Here is a 23,325-nt window from a genome sequence, read left to right on the forward strand (position 1 = left end):
ATGACTAAGGTATATACAAGGGTAGAGCTGAAATACCAAAAGGCCAAAGGATAAGGTCTGATTAAAAACCCATCTCAGAAGCAGACAAATGAATAGAAATGTTCAATAAAGACAAGAAATTTGAATAAAATGTCAAAGAAAGACCAGAACAAAATAAATATGCACACTATAAAGGAAAATAAGTCAAAATTCCTGATTAAAATAAGAATTCTATGAAATACCCAGAGATCAATAAACTAAAACAAAAAATTCAACAATGATTAAGAAAAATAATAATTTAAGGTCAGAATTCAAAGATCTTAAATTTTTTTTTAAAAAAGCAAGAAATTACAGAACTTAGAAGACACAATAAAGATTATTTCCAAACAATAAAGGTTCTAAAAGAGAAAATGACAGATCTGGAACTCAAAAAAAAAAACAGAAATAGGAAAAAAGAAAGAGAAGAAAGTCAAAGGTAGCGATATTAAGAAAAACATATGGGAGCAGCTGGGTAGCTCAGTGGATTGAGAACCAGGCCTAGAGACAGGAGGTCCTAGGTTCAAATCTGGCCTCAGACACTTCCCAGCTGTGTGACCCTGGGCAAGTCACTTGACCCCCATTGCCTACCCTTACCACTCTTCTGCCTTGGAGCCAATACACAGTATTGACCCCAAGATGAAAGGTAAGAGTTTTATTTTAAAAAAAAGAAAGAAAGAAAAAAGAAAAACATATGAATATGACAGAAAAGGAAAATGACAAATGTGGGAGAGGACATGAAAAAACTAGGACACCAGTGCACTGTTGCTAAAATTGTCCAATCATTCTAGATAGCCATTTGGAACTAGACCTAGAGGTCTATGAAAACATGTATAACCCTTGACCCAGTAAAACTGTTACTAGGTCTGCATTCAATAGAGCAAAGAAAAAGGAAGAGGAGCTAAAGTGGCTCTTTTTGTGGTGATGAAGAATTAGAAAATGTGAGTATATCCATCAACTGGGGAATAGCTAAACAAGTTGTAGTATTTGTGACAGAATTTTACTGTGCCATAAGAAACAATGAGGATCATTTCATTAAAAATCTGAGACGATTTATGAACTGAGCAGAAAGGAAGTATTGTACACAGTAATAGCAATATTGTACAATTATTAACTGTGTAAATGACATAGCTATTCTGAGCAATATAATGATCTTATACAGTTCCAAAGAACGTACATGATAAAAACTCCCACCTACCTCTAGATAAAGGACTGGTGGAATCTGAATCCAGATCAAAGTATACTTTCTATACTTTATTTTTCTTGTCTTTTTTTTGGGGGGGGTTGTGTTCTATTTTACAACACATCATGCATGGAATTATGTTTTACATGGCTTTACATGTATAATCCATATCAAATTGCTTATCTTCCCAAGAAAGGGGAAAAAGGAGAGATGGAGAGAAAATTTTTACATGTAACTGAGAAAAATAAAACGAGAGGTTAAAAACCTATGAATTCTACAAGAGCAAAAAAAAAAAGATCTTTAAGACAGGATATAAAAAAAGAGAACTTTAGGACTACAAATCTCCATTTGGAATATAACAAATGTTTTAAAATTTAAATATCATATTTCAAGAAATACAAAAAAACTGGTCAAAATATTCCAATACAGATAACAAAGACTTGTTAATCAAATCCATGCACCAGAGTGGGAGCAAGAGTGGAGAGGACAAAGGGGAAGAAAGTTCCATCCTTGAAACTACATATGGTGCTTAAATTTCAAATTTTTAATAACATAAAATTTTTTAAGAACACAGGAGAAAGACTTCCAAATATGAATGAACACCAATCCAAATAACCAAGAATTTATCTTGTCACAAGATAATATGCATATTATCTTGTCTTGTGACAAGAATATATATTAAATAATATATATATATACATATAGAAGAATATATATATGCATATATATACATATAAAGAACAATAGAAGAATGACTGGAATAGAATATTCCAAAATGCAAGTTCAGACCGGAATGCAAAATAGCATATCCTGAAAAGCTAATTCTAATACTCAATAAAAAAGAGATGGATCTTAAAAGAAAAGCATTTAAGGCCTTCCAAAGTATTTTCCTCTCTCCATCTCAGGATGAGATTTTTTGATTGGCAAACACTCCAATCATGACAAACAAACACTAAGATAATTAAGTAAACTTGAGAAAACAATTTAATTCTTCTATATTTCTGGACCATTTTTTCTCTCAAAAATTAAGCTAAATTGAAAGTTAAACATCAAGCCACAAAAAAAAAAAGTCTAACGGACCAAATATATAAAAAAAACTTTAAAAATCAGGGGAAAGGAATGAACAAGAGCTGAATTAATGTTCAATGATCTAAATCCCTGTGACATCCCCTTCTCTATAAACGACTGGCTTATAGGGTGAATAGGGAAGATAACAACATTGGAAAAAGTCGAGGAAAGATAAAAAGCAGAGGAAGCTGGAGTTATACACTTGCCAAATCCAAAGATAAGCAAAAAAGAGTCGGTAATTTCATTTTATTAATAAAACAGTGGGAGAAAGAATTATAAAAATATAGGACAAAACCAAACAGAATGGACTGTAAAGTGTGAAGAACAGAAAGTCTTACCCAAGAATGAGAAACTAAAAGTGATTATTAAAGAATAGTCTTATAATAGAGTAGATGGTGAGTGTATATTTGAGATAAGAGACAGTTGCATTATAATGAAGTTAATTTGCTTTGAATTTACACATAAAGACATAATTTTGGGAAAAAAATCTTCAGTATTGTTCCCCATGACATAAATAAGTCTCCAAAGGCAGCAAGCTCTCAGAATGATAGGGTAGAATATAGACACAAAAATAGAATAATATGGCCAAAGGAGTAGAACAAAATCATACTGAGGACAAAAGGTTGTATTAGTCTAAAGGACTACAAACAAGTAGTCTTCTACCATAAGACCTTGCTTCTATTCAGCATTGCTCTTTTCGTGAATTAATAGTTCTAAGAGCAAGACACAGCAAAAACTACAGAGAATGTACTTACAAGTACAAGAACAGAAATAGAACAGAAGAAAGAGTTCAATTTTCATTCAATTTCAAAAATTACTTTGATGAGGGAAACAAAGAAAACATAGAAAGAACAACAAAAGCTATAGTCCATTAATTAGAAAAGGAAATTCAGAATAGATAATAAGGGAAGAGAAATAAAGGAAAAAATTAAGTAAAACATCTGAGTAAAAAGTTCAATTATGTAATGTTACATAAAATGAGAGATTATAGTTGTGGAATAGAGAAAAGATTTTAAACTATATGCTAAATTGGAGAGAGAAAAAGGACAAAAGAAGAGGGAGAAATAAGTAGACAAATAAATGAATAGAAATTAACAAATTAAATAAATTCAAGGAATTTGAGGGGGGTAGGTAAGTGGATGGGTAATTGGGAGAGTCTCTGAGAACAGACAACATCAAAACAACTTAAGCAAAATAAAGAGCAAGGAAAAATATACTAACTTAAAAGAGGAAGATTAAAAATGATTATAATTATTAATTTTTAAAAATAATACATTAGAAATACAGGAAAACACAGCCCTAATAATTATCATCTTAAATGTACATGGAGTAAACAATAAAAGTGAAAGTTCCAGAATGAGCAAGAAAATAAAATCTAACAATCTGTAGCATACAAGAAGCACATTAAAAAAATAACGACACATGCAGTATGAAAATGGGAGGCTAAAATAAAAAAAAAAGTTATTGTGCATTAGGTTTTTCTGAAAAAACAGGAGTCATAATCATGTCATTAAGGCAAAGAAAAAATAAAAATTTACAATTTCAAGAAACATAAAGAGGGAAACTACATTAAGGTGCCACAATCAATGAACCACCATGAAAACTTGCTGGGGGGTTACCAGCAGTCCAGTTCCCCTTGGGGGAGGGACAATTGAGGGAAAATGGAGTGAGAAGAGCCAGAGACCCAGTAGGTTTGCAGTGGCTGATCTGAAGTGCCATCTGCTGATTTTAATTTTTATACCCTCTTTTCTTTATGATCTCATACAGGTTTTTTTTTCTTCCCATACATTCAAAATCACATATTAACTTTTGAAACATCACAAGATTGACATTTACCAAATATCTTACTGTGGTTAAACAGAGAAGCAAGCTTGTCAAAAATTATTCATTATGGGCTGGCTTAGTTTGAACTTATTCTTTTCAGCCATGCGTAAGGTACAAGTACATCAGTTCCTAGCTAAGCATAATAGTTAATTATATTTTAACTAATTATATTATGTATATAGTTACATTATACTATTCATTCCCATCATCAATCAAGGAGATAGTTATGGTAGTTGATTTCATCCAATAAGATACAATAATATCAGTCTGGTCCAAGTTTTGTTCCCATGGTGTTCTTTCTGTTATAGGATCACTAAGAATACAGTTCTGGTAGGGTGATTCTGTGCTAGTTTGTCATTGCCTTAATTTCCTTGTGTTTCACTGTTTCTATGGTCTGTAGGAGTTTGGGAACAAACTCAGGCCAGGTACTTTCTTGCTGGGAACTTTAGAAACTTGCATTAACTCACTAACTGCTGGTTTTCTGCTGGGCTGATTCTAGGGGAAATTTCTATACTCTAGGGGGTTGTACAGGGGTTTATTTTTGGATAGTGGGTAGTCTTTGGCTGTGATTGTTCTTGCCATGAACCTGTATTGTTTTTCTGTGTCTCCTTTGAGCTGGATAAGGATATTGATTGCAATAATTTCAATGCAAGTGAATGTCACTGTAAAAAGAATCACATGGGGTAAACTGAGTGTGGAATTTCCATCCTCCTGACAACCTGCTGTGCTGGATTGTCAGAGCTTGTGAGTAGCCCTGCTAACCTCACAGCCTCGATGGCTTCCGGCAAAAACTGAACAGTTTTATATGAAATATATAATCTGAATTCATTAAAGGAAAAGTTAACTGACTCTTAAAAAGGCACAATCAGTAGTACCGCAATAATTGTAGAAACTTTACTGTTCATCTTCTCAGAGGTGAATAAATCTAACAGAAAGCTAAACAAAATATATATATATAACTAAACAAACTTTTGGGGAATTTAATGCTGATTTATGATATCTTCTGAATAGGAATACTAAAATGTACATATTTCTCAGCATGGTATAATAGTTTTACAAAAATAAACTGATCAGGGCACAGAGAAATTATACACAAATTTCTAAAGCAGTAATATTAAATAATATTTTGTGGCCCAATAGTTAATAATAATGGTAATTCCTGATTATTATGAAGAGAACAAAAGACACAAGCCTAGATAGAGACTGAAAAATGATACCCTGAAAAATAAGGTCAAAAAACAAATCATAAACACAATAATGATGTGAAAAAGAATAACAACATTGAAACAAAATACCAAAAATTTCTGGGATGCACCTAAGGTAGAATTCAGAAGAAAATTATATCTCTGAAAATATATATTATCATTTTAAAAAGTAGCTATTAAATCTTTAAATGTTAAGAAATCAAAAAAATAAGCAAACCTCAACTAAAAAATAAAAACTAATTCTTTGGCAAAACAGAAAATTAATACTTGTGCTAACTTGATTTTTTTTCAAATGGAAATCAAATTACCTACATAAGAAAATTCACAACAAATAAGAAATAAAAATGTTTTAAAATCCCAGTAGATGCAATTATAGCAAATATAGCTAAATTAAATATTTAAAAGAAATAGATTATTTCCAACAAAAATATAAAAAACAGAACATGAAATAGGATGTTAATCAATCTCAGATAATTAAAATGAACTAAGGAACTACAGGAAAAAAAAGTATGATCCAGATAATTTAGAATTGAACTCTAACAAATGGCAAAAAAGCAATTAATGCAGTGCTGTATAAATTATCATCAAAAATGGAGAAAGATACCATGATTTGTTCAGTCATTCCCCAATCAATGAACACTCCCTCATTTTTCAAATTTTTGCCACCACAAAGAGCGTGGCTATAAATATTTTTGTACAAGTATTTTTCCAAATTATGTCTTTGGAGTACAAACTCAGAAGTGGTATGGCTGGATCAAAGGGCAGCCATTCTTTTAAAGCACTTTGTGCATAATTCCAAATTGCCCTTCAGGATGGTTGGATTAATTTACAACTTCATCAGTAATGTATTAGTGTCCCTATTTTGCCACATCCCCTCCAACATATATCACCTTCCTTTGCTGCCATATTGGCCAATACGCTAGGTGTGAGGTGGTACCTCAGTGTTGTTTTTATTTGCATTTCTCTAATCAGGAGGGATTTAGAACATTTTTTCATGTGATTATTGATAGTTTTGATTTCTTCATCTGAAAACTGCCTATTCATATCCCTTGACCATTTGCTAATTGGGGAATAGCTTGATTTTTTGCAAATTTTACTTAGTTCCTTATATATTTGGGAAATTAAACCTTTGTCAGACAATTTTGTCATAAAAAAATTTCCCTAAGTTTGTTGCTTTCCTTCTAATTTTGGCTGCATTGATTTTGTTTGTACAAAACCCTTTTAATTTGATGGAATCCAGATCATTAATTTTATATTTTGTAATGTTCTCTATCTCTTGCTTGCTTCCCACAGATCTGATAGGTATACTAATCTATACATGTATGGGAATGGCCGAACAAATTGTGGTATCTGATGGTGATGGAATACTATTGTGCTGAAAGGAATGATGAATTGAAGGAATTCCATGTGAACTGGAAAGACCTCCAGGAATTGATGCAGAGTGAAAGGAGCAGAACCAGGACAACATTGTACACAGAGACTGATAAATTGTGGCACAATTGAATGTAACAGACTTTTCTTCTAGCAGCAATGCAATGATCTAGGACAATTCAAAGGAACTTATAAGAAAGAACACTATCCACATCCAGAGAAAGAACTGTGGGAGTAGAAACAGAAGAAATATATATGATCAATCATGTGGTTCAATGGGAATATGATTAGGGGTTTGGGGTTTTAAAAGATCACTCTATTACAAATATGAATAATATGGGAAAAGGTTTTGAACAAAGATATATGCATAAGCCAGTGGGATTGCTTGTCAACTCAGGGAGTGGGGAGGGAAGAGGGGTGGGAAAAATCATGAATAATGTAGCCATGGAAAAATATTCTAAATAAACAAATAAATTAAAAAAAAAAGAAACTCAAAAGTACAAAAAAAAATGGAGGGGCAGCTGGGTAGCTCAGTGGAATGAGAGCCAGGCCTAGAAACAGGAGGTCCTAGGTTCAAATCCGGCCTCAGACACCTCCCAGCTGTGTGACCCTGGGCAAGTCACTTGACCCCCATTGCCTACCCTTACCAATCTTCCACCAAGGAACTAATACACAGAAGTTAAGGGTTTAAAATAAACAAACAAACAAACAAACAAAAGGTAGTATTGTTTTCAATAAGGAAATAGTATAAGCTCTTCTAATAAAAGCAAGAATAAATCATAGATGCTCTCTTTTCCATATTATTTTTTGACATGATTCTACAAATGCTAGTCATAGCAATAAGAGACTAAAAGCATAAACACTGGCAAAGGTAAAAGAAAATTATACTTATTTACAGTTAAAATAATGGTTTACTTAGAATGCCCCAAAGAATTAGCTAAGAATCAAAATGAAAAAAATTGATAACTTCAGTAATGTAGTGGAATTAAAAAAACATACAAAAATCATAATTATTTTTATATGCTCATAATAAAATACAAGTGACAGAAATTGAAAGGTCACTAAAATAATTATGATACCAAAAATATTTGAGAACCAATTTACCAAGACCTGCCCAACTCAGTACTTTATGAAGAAATAAAGACTGACTTAACTAATCAAAGGAAAGTAATTTCTCAAAATTAAGCCATGCCAATATAATTAAAACTAAATTTTTTAGTTAATGCTATACTAATCAAGTTATAAAGCTGTAATTTGTAAACAAATTGTAGACAAAACAAATTTTATTTAGAGGAATAAAAAGTCTAGCATCTTAAAGGAAATAATGAAAAAAGTAGGAAATAAATACAGCATTTCCAGAGCTCATATCATACAATAAAGCAATAATTATCAAAACCATTAGTTACTGATTAAAAAGTAAATCAGTGGAAGAAACTAGATGATCAATAATAAAAACCAAATTAATTCAATGACCCAGTGTTCAAAAGAAAACGTATAATTTACTCGGAGAAGATGCATGGACAAAATGAAAAACAATGGGGAGAGAGGATTCTTAACCTGAAATAGAATGCAAAAAGATACTCTATGAATTATAGATATTGCAGAAAGACATTTTTAAAAAACTCTGAACACCATACTCTTCAGAAATTTCTCAAAAAATTATTGAGAAAAATTAGAAACAGATGGCAGAGTTCAGATTCAATAATCCATAGAACAAATACACAAAGAAAACCAAAATTTAAATTACCAAGAAACAAAGAAGTCAAATTTTAGACAGAAAACATCAAAGAATAAATCATGCAGTGAGCAAGGAAAAAATCCTCCAAATTTCAAGGAGAAACAATCACAAAAATATAGGATTACTCTATGATTATAAGAAACCAAAGGAAAAACTGGAATGTAATATTCCAAAGACTAAAGCACAACAGCTGGCATCCCAAAACAACTTCAATAGTAAGCTAAAAACCAATGAAAACAGGTTAATGTTCAATAAAAGGGAAGCTTGAATCATTTGTCCTCTCGTACACCTAGATCAGCAATGTATTATATTTTCAAACTGAACAAATAGCAGAAAGTTACTTTCTGCAAGTCATAAAAGATTAAGAAATGAGATGTTTATTTTCATGTGGCTACAGCAGGACAATGAAATTAATTTGGGTTGTAAGGGCATTTTTGTTGCTTATTTTTCTTTTCAAAAATACTTGTCCTGATCAGGTTTTTCTTCATTTTAAATAAAACTTTATCCTTTTACTAAAAGAAAAAAAACTGAAATGTAAGATCTTTCAGTGAAAAAGCAAAGAAAATATAAGTGGATTAGAAGACCCAAAGGATGTTATCATAGGGAAAATATGAAAAAGAGTAATGTTAATTAACATTTAAGAGGAAAAATGTCAACCTCTCTTTAAAAAATCCAAAATATAGAGGATAGCATAAAACAGAAACCTATAGAATTGAGATAGGAAAGAGTGCACCAGCTAAGATGTGGGAGGAAAGGTAGATAAGAGATTTTCAAGCTTTCCCCCTTATATCTAGAGTGGTAGTAATGCAAGGATAGACTACTGAAGTGCAAAACACAAAGGCAGGAATAAGAATTAGATATATCCTGGAGAAATGACTTGATTACTGAATGAGGAAGAGAATATCAAGAAAAAGAATTACACCCAATGAATATCAACATATAACTTTTAAATAAAATATTAGTAAAGAGACAATGATCAGGTAGTATTTATAATAGGAACACTGGGTTGGTTCATTATTACATTCAATATTAACATCATTTAATAATAGATTATTAGATGGCATCTAGTGATATTAATAAACAAGAAAACACATGGTTATATATCAATAGATGCAGAAAAAGCTTCAGACAAAATACCATACTCATCTTAAAAACTATATTTCAAAATATAAGAATACATGGATTTTCCCTTAAAATGATATCTAGTATACATGTAAAGCTAAAAATCAATCTTCCATATAATGAAGATAATTTAAAGGCCTTTCCAAAATGATCAAGAATATAAGAAATTACACTGAAAATAACTATAAAATATATAATTTATCTGCAACAAACCACTAATACACAAAAATTTTATATATATAATTACAAAATGCTCTTTACAAAAAAAAAATGGGAGTTTCTAGAAAAGCAAGAAGACAAAAATGTCCTTTATCTTGACTTTGGCCATAGTATCCCTAAAAACTTTTAGTCTTGTAGACTAAAAAAGATTACTCCTGACTCATTAAAAAGCATTTAATTTCTATGGTTATTAATTAGCTGAAGCCAGGACAATCAGGTCCAAAACCATGGATATTCCTTAGAACTGGGACATCTTTACATCCTGTTCTTCCATTCTTGGCAATAGGTCTTAGATTAAACTGAAGATTAGGCTAGGTAGATAAAGCATTCTTAAGAGTTCCACCTGGCAATACCTAGGCCCAACTGGCTAGTCATGTATGCTCAAGACTATAAGTAATTCTAAATAAAAATGATCTTTATCAGCCATACTCAGAATGATTGCTAGAGCTACTAATTGGTCCGTCTATTCTAGAAATATTTATATGAATTGATGCAGAATGAAACAGAACCAAGAATATATGTGTAATGACTATCACACCATAAAAGAAATGCCATTTAAAGGAAGTTAGATTCCAATTAATGGAAAAACAATGATGGTCTGGAGAAGAAATAATGAAATATACCATCTCTGTCATGGCAGATGGGTAGGGTAATACTAGAACAGTCTATCATATATATTAATGGAAATAGTCTCTGTATCAGATGCTTTTATCATATGGAAGGGTTTGATGGAAGGGAATGAGGTGGGATCATGGATATAAAGACAAAAAGCATCAATAAATCTTGCCCAAAACAGAAACAGAATTTTTTTTTTAAACTCACAAAGACTAGCATATTGTGAAGGGCAGATCCTCTGCAGAGGGAGGCATTACAGGTCAGCAACAGGAGTGGCAGAGGGTGAGGAGCAGACGGATTAAGTTGTGCACTGGTGAGAGTATGCCCAGATTACTGAAATAACAATCTGCTTCATCTCTGCTATTCCCACACTGACACGACAACCAAAGTATTCGCTATTGGTGGCCTTCGGCACTCCAGCTCCCTTCAGAGCTGTTCTGGTCTGCTGACCTGCGGTTCAAGTTCTCCTATGTCCTAAGGTCCCCAGCTACTCTAAAGGTGACATAATTGAGCAATGAGGTCTGGGATATGAGCAGAACTAGGGAGAATTCTGAAATTCCTGATCCACATAGCAACTGCCTCTTTAAATTAACATTCACATGCCCAGGGGTCTGACTGAAAAGTTGAGTAAAATGCAAATTTGCCACTATCCCCAATCCAGACACAGTTAAAACATGCAGAAGCACAAGTACACAAGCATAGCTCAGGCCCTTCTGACCACCTCCTGCCCTTGACCTTGCTGATCCAACTATACGATGACATCTGTGTCACACACAACCTCCAAGCAGCCTTTTCTGCTCAGGGTCTATCACAGTAATGTGGCCCCAAGCTATTAGACTGCCCCTATCCAAGATAGGCTGATATGAAAAAAAAAAAAATTAGGGGGCAGCTAGGCGGCTCAGAAAACTGAGAGCCAGGCCTGGAGACAAGAGGTTCTAGGCTCAAATCTGGTCTCAGATACTTCCTAGCTGTGTAACCCTGGGCAAGTCACTTAACCTCCGTTGCCTAGCCCTTACCACTCATCTACCTTAGAGAACCAATACACAGTATTGATTCTAAGAAGGTAAGGGAAATAAACAAATAAATAAATAAATGAGCAAACAAATAAATAAATGGATGAATGAATAGGCAACCAGACAAACAAACAAACAAACAAATAAATAAATAAGAAAGATTGGGTGATGTGGTTCTACATTTTCCCCAGCAGCCATAAAGCCTCAAGGAAACAAGAGGTGAATCAAGGCTGAAGTCAGGTGAGACAAGAGTTAGTTTCCTTTTAGATATTATTACTGGGATTCTTGGACCAGCACAGAGGCCAGCTCCAGCTTGAGGATGGGATCTCTTTTGTTAATGGTGTTTTAACTAATCAACTTCCTGTTGCATCGAAATTCACAGCAGATTTTCTTTTTTACTTACCTCGGCCACTCTATGGGTGGAACTAAATCGAGGTTGCAAACCAGCCAAAACACAGTGTTGATGGGTTGTATTAAGATCATCTAAGAGCAGATTAAAGAACAAAACAAAACAAATTTAATACAGGAAGGAAAAAATGAATCTTCTATTATTACATAATGCCTGCCAACAATAAGCTATTTATTACTGAATACTACCAATTTGAGATTGAAAGCACACAGTCCTCCAGCAGAACAAGCATTTAAAAGTTGACATTTAATTCTCTAAAGAAGCTCTCATCACAGATATTCCTACTTTTTTCTCCCATTGGATTCCTTTTCAGAATATAATTCAGAATATAATTATATTTTGAGTTTCTGGGACAGTTTGTGACTTTCCATATTACTGAGAGTGAAGTAGTTTTCAGTCTGCTATAGGCATTCTTTTTTCTTCTTCCCCAATTCAAAGTATTCTTTTCCCCCATAAGTTCTTAGGCAATGGACCAGTCAACACAATAAGTCATCAAGTTTCACATAACAAAGTTTCACATGAGCATTTTTCAAGCCTAGGACTGTATCATGTAAGAACTGAGAGCACAATATTAATACCAAGCTCTAAGGAGAATGGTCAGCAGCAAGAGCTCAATTATTTAGTCACTTTGGAAAAGACAACACATCAAAAAGCACTCCTTTGGATGTAAAACCCTTTCATGGAAAGGTAAGAACCTAGTCTTCCTCATCCAACAAAAAATTATTTCCCTATCAGTATACACTAGACTACTTTTCTGGATAATCAACAAGTAAAAGAAAATGACTGGATTCTGAGGTCAAAAATCAATCAACATTTACTAAGCTAAGCACTGGGGGTACAAAAGAAAGTCCCTGCCTCATGGAGCAAACAATTCAATGTAATATCTATTATGCAACTTAAAGTCTTAGAAAGTGGCATAGTGCACTGAGAGATTACATGACTTGTCAGAGCTATTGAGCTAGTGTACACATCAGAGGTAGGATTTGAAGTTGGGCCTTCCTGATTCTGAGGGTCAGCTTTTTATATAGTAGGCCATGCTTCCTATTATCCAGTCTTTAAAAGGTGTTTAATAGCTATATTCCCAGCAATAATGATTCCATATAACATACATATTCAGAAGTCTAGAAATGACATAATATAGATAATTTTTTGAAATTTATAATTTACCTGAAAAGATCAAAGCAAATTTTTTCAGGAGAACTGAGTTCAAATCCTATAGTCTATCCTAAAAATGGAAGCTTTTTAAAAGGCCAGAACTACAGCCCCATTCACCCTTTTCAGTGTTAACACCCACCTAAATATATGACTGTGGCTATTTTTAATGTGAGAGAGGAAGAAGAAACTTTCCTGCTTGGGAGATGTGAGGTGGGTGGAAAAGAAAAAAAAGAAGTATTCATGTCTCATGTTTGCTTGCAAGCTGGCTCTAGGTTGAGTAATGAATATTTTTATGGGTTCTAGCCAGGATCATAAGAAATGAAGAAACAATCACTACAGACAGTGATATCTGAGTCAGAAAGAGTCAAGATCAGTCTTGCAAATCCCAACAGAATCCCAGTAACTTCTATGTTATTAATACTAAGAACCACAGACATCATTAAAGGGAAATCATCCTAATGAACAGATTTGTTAAGTGCTTTTGTTCCTTTCAGTAGCAACTAATCTGATTCGGTCCATGTGGCAAAAAGAGTATTAGAAGTATTACTTTCAGGTTTGCACCTTCATTTAAACTCTTGGCAACCCTCTAATTGAGGAACTCTCTTGAAATTGCTTCCAACTGTCTCTAATCCTTTATGACTTTCAGAAAGAACCTAGCAATTTTAATTTGAGAGTTTGTAATTTGTCTAAAACTCTAATTGTATAAAAGTGGTTGACGCTTCATGGAGTGTATGAGACTTCATGGAGTCTCAGGATATTTGAAATGACAGTTCCAATCTTAAAAGACTGCTTTTTTTTTAATTGAAGAAACATGAAAGCCCCACTTGTTAATGAGGCATGGACTGTTTGCAGAAAAGAATGCCAATGACACTGCAAAACAAAATTAACCAACTGCCTTTTGTTGACTACAATTAAGAAACTTAGTCCAGAAATTTACTCAACAAAATGGAAGGAAAAAAACTCCACCTTTGGCTACATGAGGATTGAATGTGACATGCCCCATCAATGTGTGAGCCAAATTCTAAACACCAGTGTCTAACCGTTCGTACTAGCATGAGGCTTCTTTTCACATGTAAGGTATTCCAGCAGAAGAGGTAGAACTTGCCCAGGCCCTCACTATGACTGAATTCTTCACTGCACTTGTTCCCCCACACTGCTAGATCATCAGTTAGACTATAAGGCCCTTTAAATTGCAACAGTAAATACCCTCTTTATTGGTACCCAAGTTTGACACTTTCTACACTCAGTAAAGTCTTCATCCCTGACACCTCTTCGATCTTGATTCTGGCATCAAATCTTCTGAGGACTGAAAAAATTACTGATGTGGGAGAATTTTAGTATTTTACAGCCAAAGGGGAATTTACACAATTCTTTGCCTCTGAATAAAGAGCTATTTATACTGTTGTAAAAGGATAAAGGTCTAAAACAGGGTCACCCAAAACCACATACCCAACAATATAATACAATGGCCTTGCAAGAGGCAGGATCACATTGCCTTATTAATCTTCCCCAAAGAGAAAATGATAGCAGTCTAATGAGTCTTTAAAATGCTGAATTAGGCATCAGATGGCCTCAGTTTGTTTCTGAGCTATGACACTCTCCAGTTGTGATGACACTGGGCAAGTCACTTCACCTCAGTTTTCTCAGTTATGAAACAGGGCTAGGGAGGTAGGTGAGGAAAAGTCAGGCATAATGATGTCTAAAATTTCTTCTGGCTCTGATATTCTATGTTTCCAAGGTTATTTGATAACTGGCCAAGTTATCACCAATCAGATGAATAAGCTATTTACTAAGGGCAAATGTGGTATTTGAGAAGACAAATTATTTTTTAGGACATACAGGGATCATTAAGGAATTCATTTCTCAAAGGAAGTAAATATGAAAGTTCTTTCTTTTTCCAGGATAGAAGTTGTCTAACTCCATAAATCTCACCATAGATATAATTTTCCACAAAAGTGTAACCTCTTTCAATAGGTTAAAAGAGGGATGAGGAGGATTCCAAGACTGCAAAGTTTAAACTTGTTTTTCATCCTTTGCTGGAAGGCTTGGCTATCCTGCTGGGGTGTTGAGGGAACTGAATTCTTGAGGTTAATAATTCATTTTCACAACTTTAAATGTACAGAGGGAAATTTAATCCCACTTCAGACAGAGCTGGTTTAATCTGGACTTTGTTTCTCAAACCTCCTCCCCTTTCTGTTTCTGCTTTCCTCCCCTTCTTCCCCCAAACCTCTCCATTTTCCCAAACTGCCATACCTTTAACCATTTTACAAAGAGGTTTGAGAGTAGGAGGGACTAGAAAAATGTGGAAAAGGGGTGGTTCTATGGCCAGGTAGACAAGGAGAGCCTGTGAAAAATAGGTTAGGCTGAGGAGGGTGGAGAGAGTGAAGTGTTTGTCTTTTTTTCCCTTTGTGAAGACTTATCAGTTTACTCTAGTGTCCCCTGGGGAACAGAGCTTTCCAAATGAAGTAAAAGAATATAAAAGCTGAAGCCAGTTAGAGCCCCTGGATTTCTGTTCCTTCATACAATTTGCTTACCTCCATCCCTCTCTCTCCCTATTTCCCCAAGCTTTTCACCAGACATCTAGGAAGAGGCTTACTAGTTCCTCTCTGAGACCTGAAAAGACAAAAAGCTGGGCCAATTAGAAGCAATATGTAGGGAAAATAGACATTTGAGAAGACCAATTTCAATAAGTACTGGGGCACCCATCATGATGGTTTAATAAAATAAGATGTAAATGTTGATTGGGCTAAAAATTGACTAAAAGATTAATCTAATAGAGAACAAATTTTACTGAGGCCAATGCTGCTAAGTGTAGTATAAGGCCCTAAAAATATCCTAACAAAGGCTTAATTTGACTCAATTATATTTGGTAAGTCAAAATCATTCCTGTTACATTTAAGAGTTCAAAGTTATAAGAGAGTCATGGAAAATAAGTTGCCTTTCTTCACTGTCATGCCTTCATCTTCTTTGAAAAGATCACTGATGACAGAGGATGCAAAGTGGAAATTCAACCCAACACAAAGCATCAGAGCATCGCTGTCACTATTGATGCTTTTAGATTAGGGATCAGTAATAGATGACAACTCTCTACTAAAATTCTCCTCAATAATAGTTCACTATGGTATGGAAGTGAGCCTGTGTTATCTAAGGTTATACCAGAAGAGCTCAAGCTTTAGTAGGTTCACTATGAAGTCAGGGATAGATTCTGTAGTTTAAAGAGTAGCCTCATTAAGCTCACGAAGGGATATAAATCTTAAGCCAATGCCACTCACAAAGGATATCACCTTAGACAAAGGACTGAGGTCTCTGAGGAAAACAATTTTTACAGATCCTCATACTGAATTAAGAAATAGATGAACATGCAAAGACTATGTGACTTCATTGCCAAAGAAGCTCATCCCAACTACCTTAGGTCCAGGGATTTTCCAAAAGTTCTGAGATCCTATTAGATGGAATTGAGATTAGTACTAAAATCTTACAACTTTATAATAACTTGTTCATTACCTGACAAAATGCATGACCTTACCTGGGATGTGGCCCTGGGCTTGGATCTGGACTGTGTGACAGATTCAAATTGCTTATTTCAGTCCAGGTTGTATTTCTGATACACTACCCTCCCTGAACCCTCCAAGGAGAATGTGAATTCCTTGGGAGTAAAGATTGTTTCCTTTTAATTTGGTAGCCTCTTTTCCTAACACAAAGTTGGTACTTAATACATATACATTAAATTGAAATGAATCTGAGCCTCAGTTTTCTTGTCTATAAGATATACACACTTATACTGGTTGCAGCATCATGAAGTGGGTTTCAGTCTCACCTTGGACTCATTCTGGCTATGTGATTCCTGATCATGATATTTAAAAACAACTTTTTTAAATTAAGTTACAGAACAAATTTTAATCTGCACTGACTTACCTTATGAAATCATAGGTTCAAACCAAGGCAAATAAACAGCCAAAAGGAACTACTTCTCAAGGCTATTATGAAGAAAACTTTGTATACCTTCAAGCAATATACAAATGTGAGGTGTTATCAGCAATATAAAAATTACTATTACATTGGTTATCTAGGTAAGCTAGAAGGGATTACAGCAAGGATTGTTAAGTAACTATCAAAATGGTTTAAAGGTTGAAAAAAAACACTTTTTTGATAAAAAATAGATAAATCACCACTTTCTAGGGAGGGTGATGGAATTGTCCTACCTAGTTAGATATAGGACAAGGGACTAAATGGTCTCTTTTGATACTTTCAAACCAAAATATTTCAAGTCAGCCTTGTCCAAGATAACTGGGTCATTGCAGGGTATTTTACCTCACCTGAATTTTATTGAGTACCTATCATGTGAAAAGTGATTCAGGAAAAAAAAAAAGACTCACTCAAAGAGTATTATGTATGAGTGGATGATATGAACATTTTTTTTAAAAGACTAATTCAGTGCAATGAAAAAAGTGTTGAAATTGGAGGCTGAGAACCTAAGTTCAAACACTGGTTTTACCACTCTGGGGATTTCTCCAGGCCTTGATGGTATAATAAGAATGAGCAAGGTCTAACATTTCTCCCAGTTCTAAATATTGACATGAACTACAAAGCAAAATGTGTTAAATGTGCCTCTTGGCTTCTCCTAACACACCCTAGCTTAAGGACTGGAAACTCTTTTAGAGTCTATCTAGACAACAATTCAAAGACTTTACGAATAGACTAATTCTCCTATTCAAAAATGCCATTAGTGTCTCATTAGTTGAATTAAATCTAGTGCATAGCTGGGGTATTACTCCTACGTGAGTAATCCACAATTTCCACTCTTTTGACATAACTGATTAGTAAAGAGGGGCAGGGAATGGGTAAAAAGATTGCCTTCTGTCTCAGGGTGGAGAGGGCAAATAATCCCATGGAAAAGTGTCTGGGAGCAGATTCACTGCTCTTCTACTCAAAGCTCATCCAATTATAGCCACATCCCTAATTTCACCTGGGTGCAAAAAGAGATGGAGACCAAGACAATATGTTCATGTTTATATCATTTTTGCCTAGGTCTGCACTTTTACACATACTTTAGAATAGAAATTTCTGGAGGAGAGGAACATCCCATGTACTGCCAACAGTTGAACATTAAGCAATAAACATGGCAATAACAGAGAAGGTAGGAAAAGCCTGGATTCATATTGGACAAGTAGCTGAAACTGTGCTGTCACCTTTCTACTTTTCAAAGTGAAAAGAAACATGACAGGTGCTCATTTGGCTGTTCAAGCACTTTCCACTTAAATGGCAATTCCTCAAGCTTACCACTGCAGCCTGAAGTTATAATTTATTACTGTCTCTCTATTCTCCCTGGGCCCCAGCAGAAAGCAGAACACAGCACCTACATTTCAAGACCCCCGAGATGTAGTAAAGTATAATTATTTTGAATTTATGATTAAGTCATAAATTACATGTACATTTAACCTCAGTTGGCCAGTTGTGAGTGGGGGATGGGGCCAAAGGAAGAAACAACAAAAGCCTTTTGCTTTAAGGAGCATTTTCTACATGGAGGCGGGACTGAGTGCCACCTGGTGGGTTGACAAAGATACCACAATCTCAGAAGTTAGTCCCAGAAGGACCCCAGTTAGAACCTGGAACTCCATAAAATCACTCCTCCTTCCCATTCATGGGGCTATTACACAAAGTGCCCCAAGTTAATGACTCAAAAAAAAAAAAAAAAGTAGAACTGGTACTAATCTCCATGTTATATTGCATCTAATTTTCAGGTTGCTCCAGGTCTTGCTCTTTACACATTAATGCCTCCAAGCCCCAGTTTTCCTAAAAAAGGCTAATATAATATTAAAAAAACTACCCTAGGAATTCTATCTAGGTATACCTCGGTCATGATTGTGGTTAAGTCAGCACTGATTCAGCAACTCATGGATATATACTCATTTAGCCCCAGAAATAAAAGTGGTGAGATTTCACTTCCCTGCAAAGTCACCCTGGAGGCCTAAGGAAAATGGATATAGAAAGGTTAGGCAAAATTCATTTGAGTAAGACAGGACTGGAACTCAGAACTCCTGAATCAACTATGCTGTCACCCAATTAATTTAACATAGCCCAAGTGAAAGGCAGAGGAGAAAAAATAACTTAATCCAACTCCTAGATTTTACAAAAACTAAAGCCCAAAAGTTCACTGATCCACCCAAGAATACACAAGTTTTTAGGACCCCAAGCCAAAATAAAATCCAGGCCTCTTGACCACAAATTCAAAAAGAAAGACATCTTTTAGATATATTATGAGAATTCTTCCTTGATACATAATAAGAGCAGCCGATAGCTGAAGGTTTGGGCACAAGAAAATGAGATTCAGGTAAATTATAGGAAACAAAGGTAGAAAGTGTAATAAGGAAGAGACATTAAAAATGACCTACCTAGAAATGCTCATGTCTAAACAGACTTCAAACCTCATCTTTATCCCCTCAATAGTCCACTGGAGTGATTAACACTTAGTTAATAAAGATAATGTCTTGATGCTTCTTGAACTTTAGAATCTATCCCACCAAAAACAAGCCCATAGTTTGTCTCCAAGCTGTTTTAAGTCCCTAACTCTCAAGCAGCATTCACTCGATGGAAAACATCTGGGGCAAAGTAAATCATCCTTCTTTGAGAAAGACCAGAGTGTATTTTTTCCCCTACTAAGTGTGTTTTGAAGTCATGGTTGGAAAATTAGTGAAAATTGTAAATCTGCTTGCAAATCTGGTCATGTCTAACTCTGAGATTAGGGCAAAGATTCCAATTTAAAAGTAAAACCGTGACAACCCCAGTTAAGCGTGTCCTCAGGCACAGCCAGCGGGGCCTTCACTCACTTCCATGGGCTGTGGATTTATTACAGGCACCCGACACGTTCCCCATCAGACACCCCTGGAGTATGTACTTGAGACAGCAGGGTTCAGTCTGCACTTCCTCTGCAGACCAATATATTATTATAAATTGAGCTAAACTGTTTCCTTTTCATAAGTGCTATGAAGTTCAGATTTCAGTTATCAGCAGGCAAAGCTGAGGTCCCTCCATGGAGCTACTTATGCTATTTGATTTTTTAAAAGTAGTAAGAAAAGATAACACTAGTCCCTAGCCACTTTATGAAAGGCAATGTTGAGGGATGCCTATTGTATGTAAAGAGAACATCATAATAAGAATTACCTAACTAATGAATTTAGGTAAATGGCTCTCTGCCTGGCATGGTTCACTATAATAAGATGCTTTCCCCAAATCTGAAGACTAAAGCTGAAAAAATAGAGGATGAGGGCCTGAGTCATGGATTTCATCTCTTTTTATAAAGGAAAACAATAGATCTGTTTACTGTCAAGAAGAAGAGGAGAAATCTAATAGTTCTTATCAGTATGTTACTATAAGCATCGTACAGTGCAATAATTCCTGGCTCTGAGACAGAGGACCTGAGTGCAAATCTTGCCTTTCATATTTACCATCTTTTTGGCATTGGAGGAGTCAAATTTTAACTCTAGATCTCTTATTCCTGTATAAAATGAGGAAGCTAGGCTCCATGCCCCCTGGGAACTCCTTTAAGTATATATGATCTTCCTACCTTCAGGAGGTACAGTACAATAGGACAAGCATTGGACTGAGAATAGGAGATTTGGGTTCAGATCCTGCCTCAGACCCTGTGTGACTGACCAGGCAGCAAGTCAAAAACTTCACTGAGTCCCATTTGTAGAACAGGGCTCACCTACTACCACAATGGCTGTGAGGAAAGCACTCTGTATACTCAAATACCATACAGAGAGGTGAGATGTTGTTGCCCCTGGGCCATGCCCCTGGCCAGGCTACTACCACATCTGGAACTGGAACAAGACTAATAACAAGGCCACTCCTTGGAGAGAATCTGCAACTCTTTCCTCAAGCTGTTGTTGCTGTTTTCCAAGAGGACCAGGGGCATCACAAGGACATGATGTCTTGACTCACCGGTGAATTGGATTTAAGTGAGACAAAGATGCACCACATCATCAGCCTCCCTCTCTCATCCACAGCCATCCAGTGGCAGGACAAAAGTCAAGATGCCTAGGGATGGCCCAGGGAGGCGTGATGACCCTGGCCTCTTCCACATCGGACCGAGCTCTAAGCACTCCAGCTCTAAACGCCTGCTTCCTCCGAAATCCTGGCTGGAACAAATTGTCCTCAGGCCTCCTATCCACCAGAGAAGTGTTCACAGGCCTGGGGAGACATTCCTTTCACTCATGGGCGGGACTGAGGCCTGTGGTTTACCCTCAATCTGATTTAGCCCATCTGCTGAGACAGGTTACCGAAGTGCATCTGTTGTGTGCTACAGTTTCCTGGAGCCACAGGTGAGAGCTGGGAGACAGGCAGACTCCAAAGGTAGATGAGCAGACCTAAAAAGGTCTCAGCAAGCCCTCAAACCAAGGGTCCTAGTCCTCCCTGACATCCCACAAACCACCCCCCAAAAATAAAGAGGGCAAGAGTGGGTGTGGGCCAACCCCCTTCCTCTCAAAGATAATAACCCCCATTTGAAGGTGGAAAGGAGCCGAGCACTTTTGGCAATAAAGACTCCCAAGGACCACACAATCACCACTTCCAAGCATTTCCTCAGAAGCTGCTCCTCGGGGTCCTCCACCCAACACTTTCCTTCTCCTACAGCAACTAGATCTTAGTAGCCAGAGAACTCAGCACCGAGACCAGAAGGCAAGTGTGGGCAGGCCCTGTGCAGGCTCTGAGGGAGGCTCTAGCCAGGGAGCTCTAAGAGCACTTCTGGGCCATTCTTTCCAGGCTCTTCCAGGCTGCCTTCGGATATAGAATATCTACCTACAGGGCCTAGATAGGTATATAATCTAGATAGGTAGAGACTCCCTATATCATGGTGTCATTCTCCTAACTACCCTAAGTCCAGGACAGATGCCAGGTCCACTGACTCTCATACTCCCCACAGGTGACAGCCCAGTATTTCACCCATCACTCCTCCCTGACGGTGTGTGCACCAAGTGATCCGGGAACAGTTGGCAGCAGCCCCACATTCTTCTTCCTAACCAGTAGGCCACAGGGGCACATACACAAATCATATCCCAGGAAATTTTTTTTTCCTATCAAGTCTAAATTTGGCACTTTTCATCCTTCATCCTCATTCTACCCTCTGGGGCCAAACAGAAAAAATTTAACTCTTCTTCCAGGTGACGGCTCCTCAAATAGATGAGAAAGGAACTATCCTATCCCCCTACTCTTCTTCAGGCTAAATATCTTCAGTTCTTTCAGCTAATCCTCTTGTGAAATGAACTCTAGGCCCTTCATCATCCTGGCCACCCTCCTCTGAATGCTCTCCAGATTATCACTGGTTTCCCTGACACATGTGGTTCACAGAACTCAGCATGGTATGCGAGACATGGTCAGATCAGAGAAGGGTATAGGAAGGCCACTTGCTCCTTGTTCATGCACTTCCAGTTTCTCTTAATATAGCTGAAAATCCCTTTCCCCTTCTTGGCTGCCATATTATGCTGTGAGCTTGCAGTCCACTAAAACCCCCGGATCTTTTTTTGGAATAAGCACTATCTAGCCTTGTCTCTCCCAGTTATAACTCTTTATGGCACAATGACATTCCATTATATTCATATGCCACAATTTGTTCAGTCATTCCCTTATAAGCACATAATCTGTTTCTAGGTATTTGCTATTATAAAAAGTGCTGCTTCTTAACCTCAAAGCAAATACATGTGTATATTCCCTAGGAAGCCAGGGGCTAGAGAGTCCTGAAAGAAATGGAGACAATGAAAAAAATATGCACAGACAACCTTTGTGGTCAAAGAAAAATGTTATCAGCCTACTCATTATATACCAGGCTTCAGAATGGAAAAAGGTGTTAAAAAGATTACAACACACACACACACAAAAGCCAAAACAAAAAGGCAGGAGCAAATCCTTGTAACCTTTTAGGCCTCTGGTAGACAAACTACTTATGAAATATCTTTTCATTAAGAATTAAAAGCCAAACAAAGGAAAGGCCTGTGCTGTCAGGACATCTGCTTCTTGAGGCCACAAGAAGGAAGCTAAAGTCAAATCCAGAAACAAACTTTTCATAACCGTAAACCTGCCAAGGCAGGGAAATACTCCAAGTTTCAGGGCAGGTTAGCTTACATGTGACAGTGATCAGCATTTAGCAATTCTGACGAGGTACCCGAGAGCCCAAAGCCCATTGGGAGACTTCAGTAAATGAGGACTAGAATATGCCTCTATTGTGCTCTCAAAAAGAGATGGGTGGAAACAACTGCTTGAACGCATGGGTTGGGGTGGACATGATTGGGGATGTGGACTCGAAACTACCACACCAATGCAACTACCAACAATTTGGAAATTGGTCTCGATCAAGGACACATGACAAAACTAGTGGAAATGCGCATGGGTAGGGG

General features: G+C 36.2%; 1 protein-coding gene across 1 annotated transcript in view; it reads right to left on the bottom strand.

The window, feature by feature from the left end:
- Nucleotides 1–23,325, bottom strand: part of FTO (FTO alpha-ketoglutarate dependent dioxygenase) — a gene marked incomplete at its 5' end in the record, with an annotated part of 387,795 nt that overhangs the window by 243,752 nt on the left and 120,718 nt on the right. Inside the window, 1 exon segment of the mRNA XM_044659722.1 lies at nt 11,777–11,856. Coding sequence (XP_044515657.1) covers nt 11,777–11,856 — 80 coding nt within the window.

The sequence above is a fragment of the Gracilinanus agilis genome, chromosome 2 (genome assembly GCF_016433145.1).
Source record: "Gracilinanus agilis isolate LMUSP501 chromosome 2, AgileGrace, whole genome shotgun sequence".
Taxonomy (NCBI): Eukaryota; Metazoa; Chordata; class Mammalia; order Didelphimorphia; family Didelphidae; genus Gracilinanus; species Gracilinanus agilis.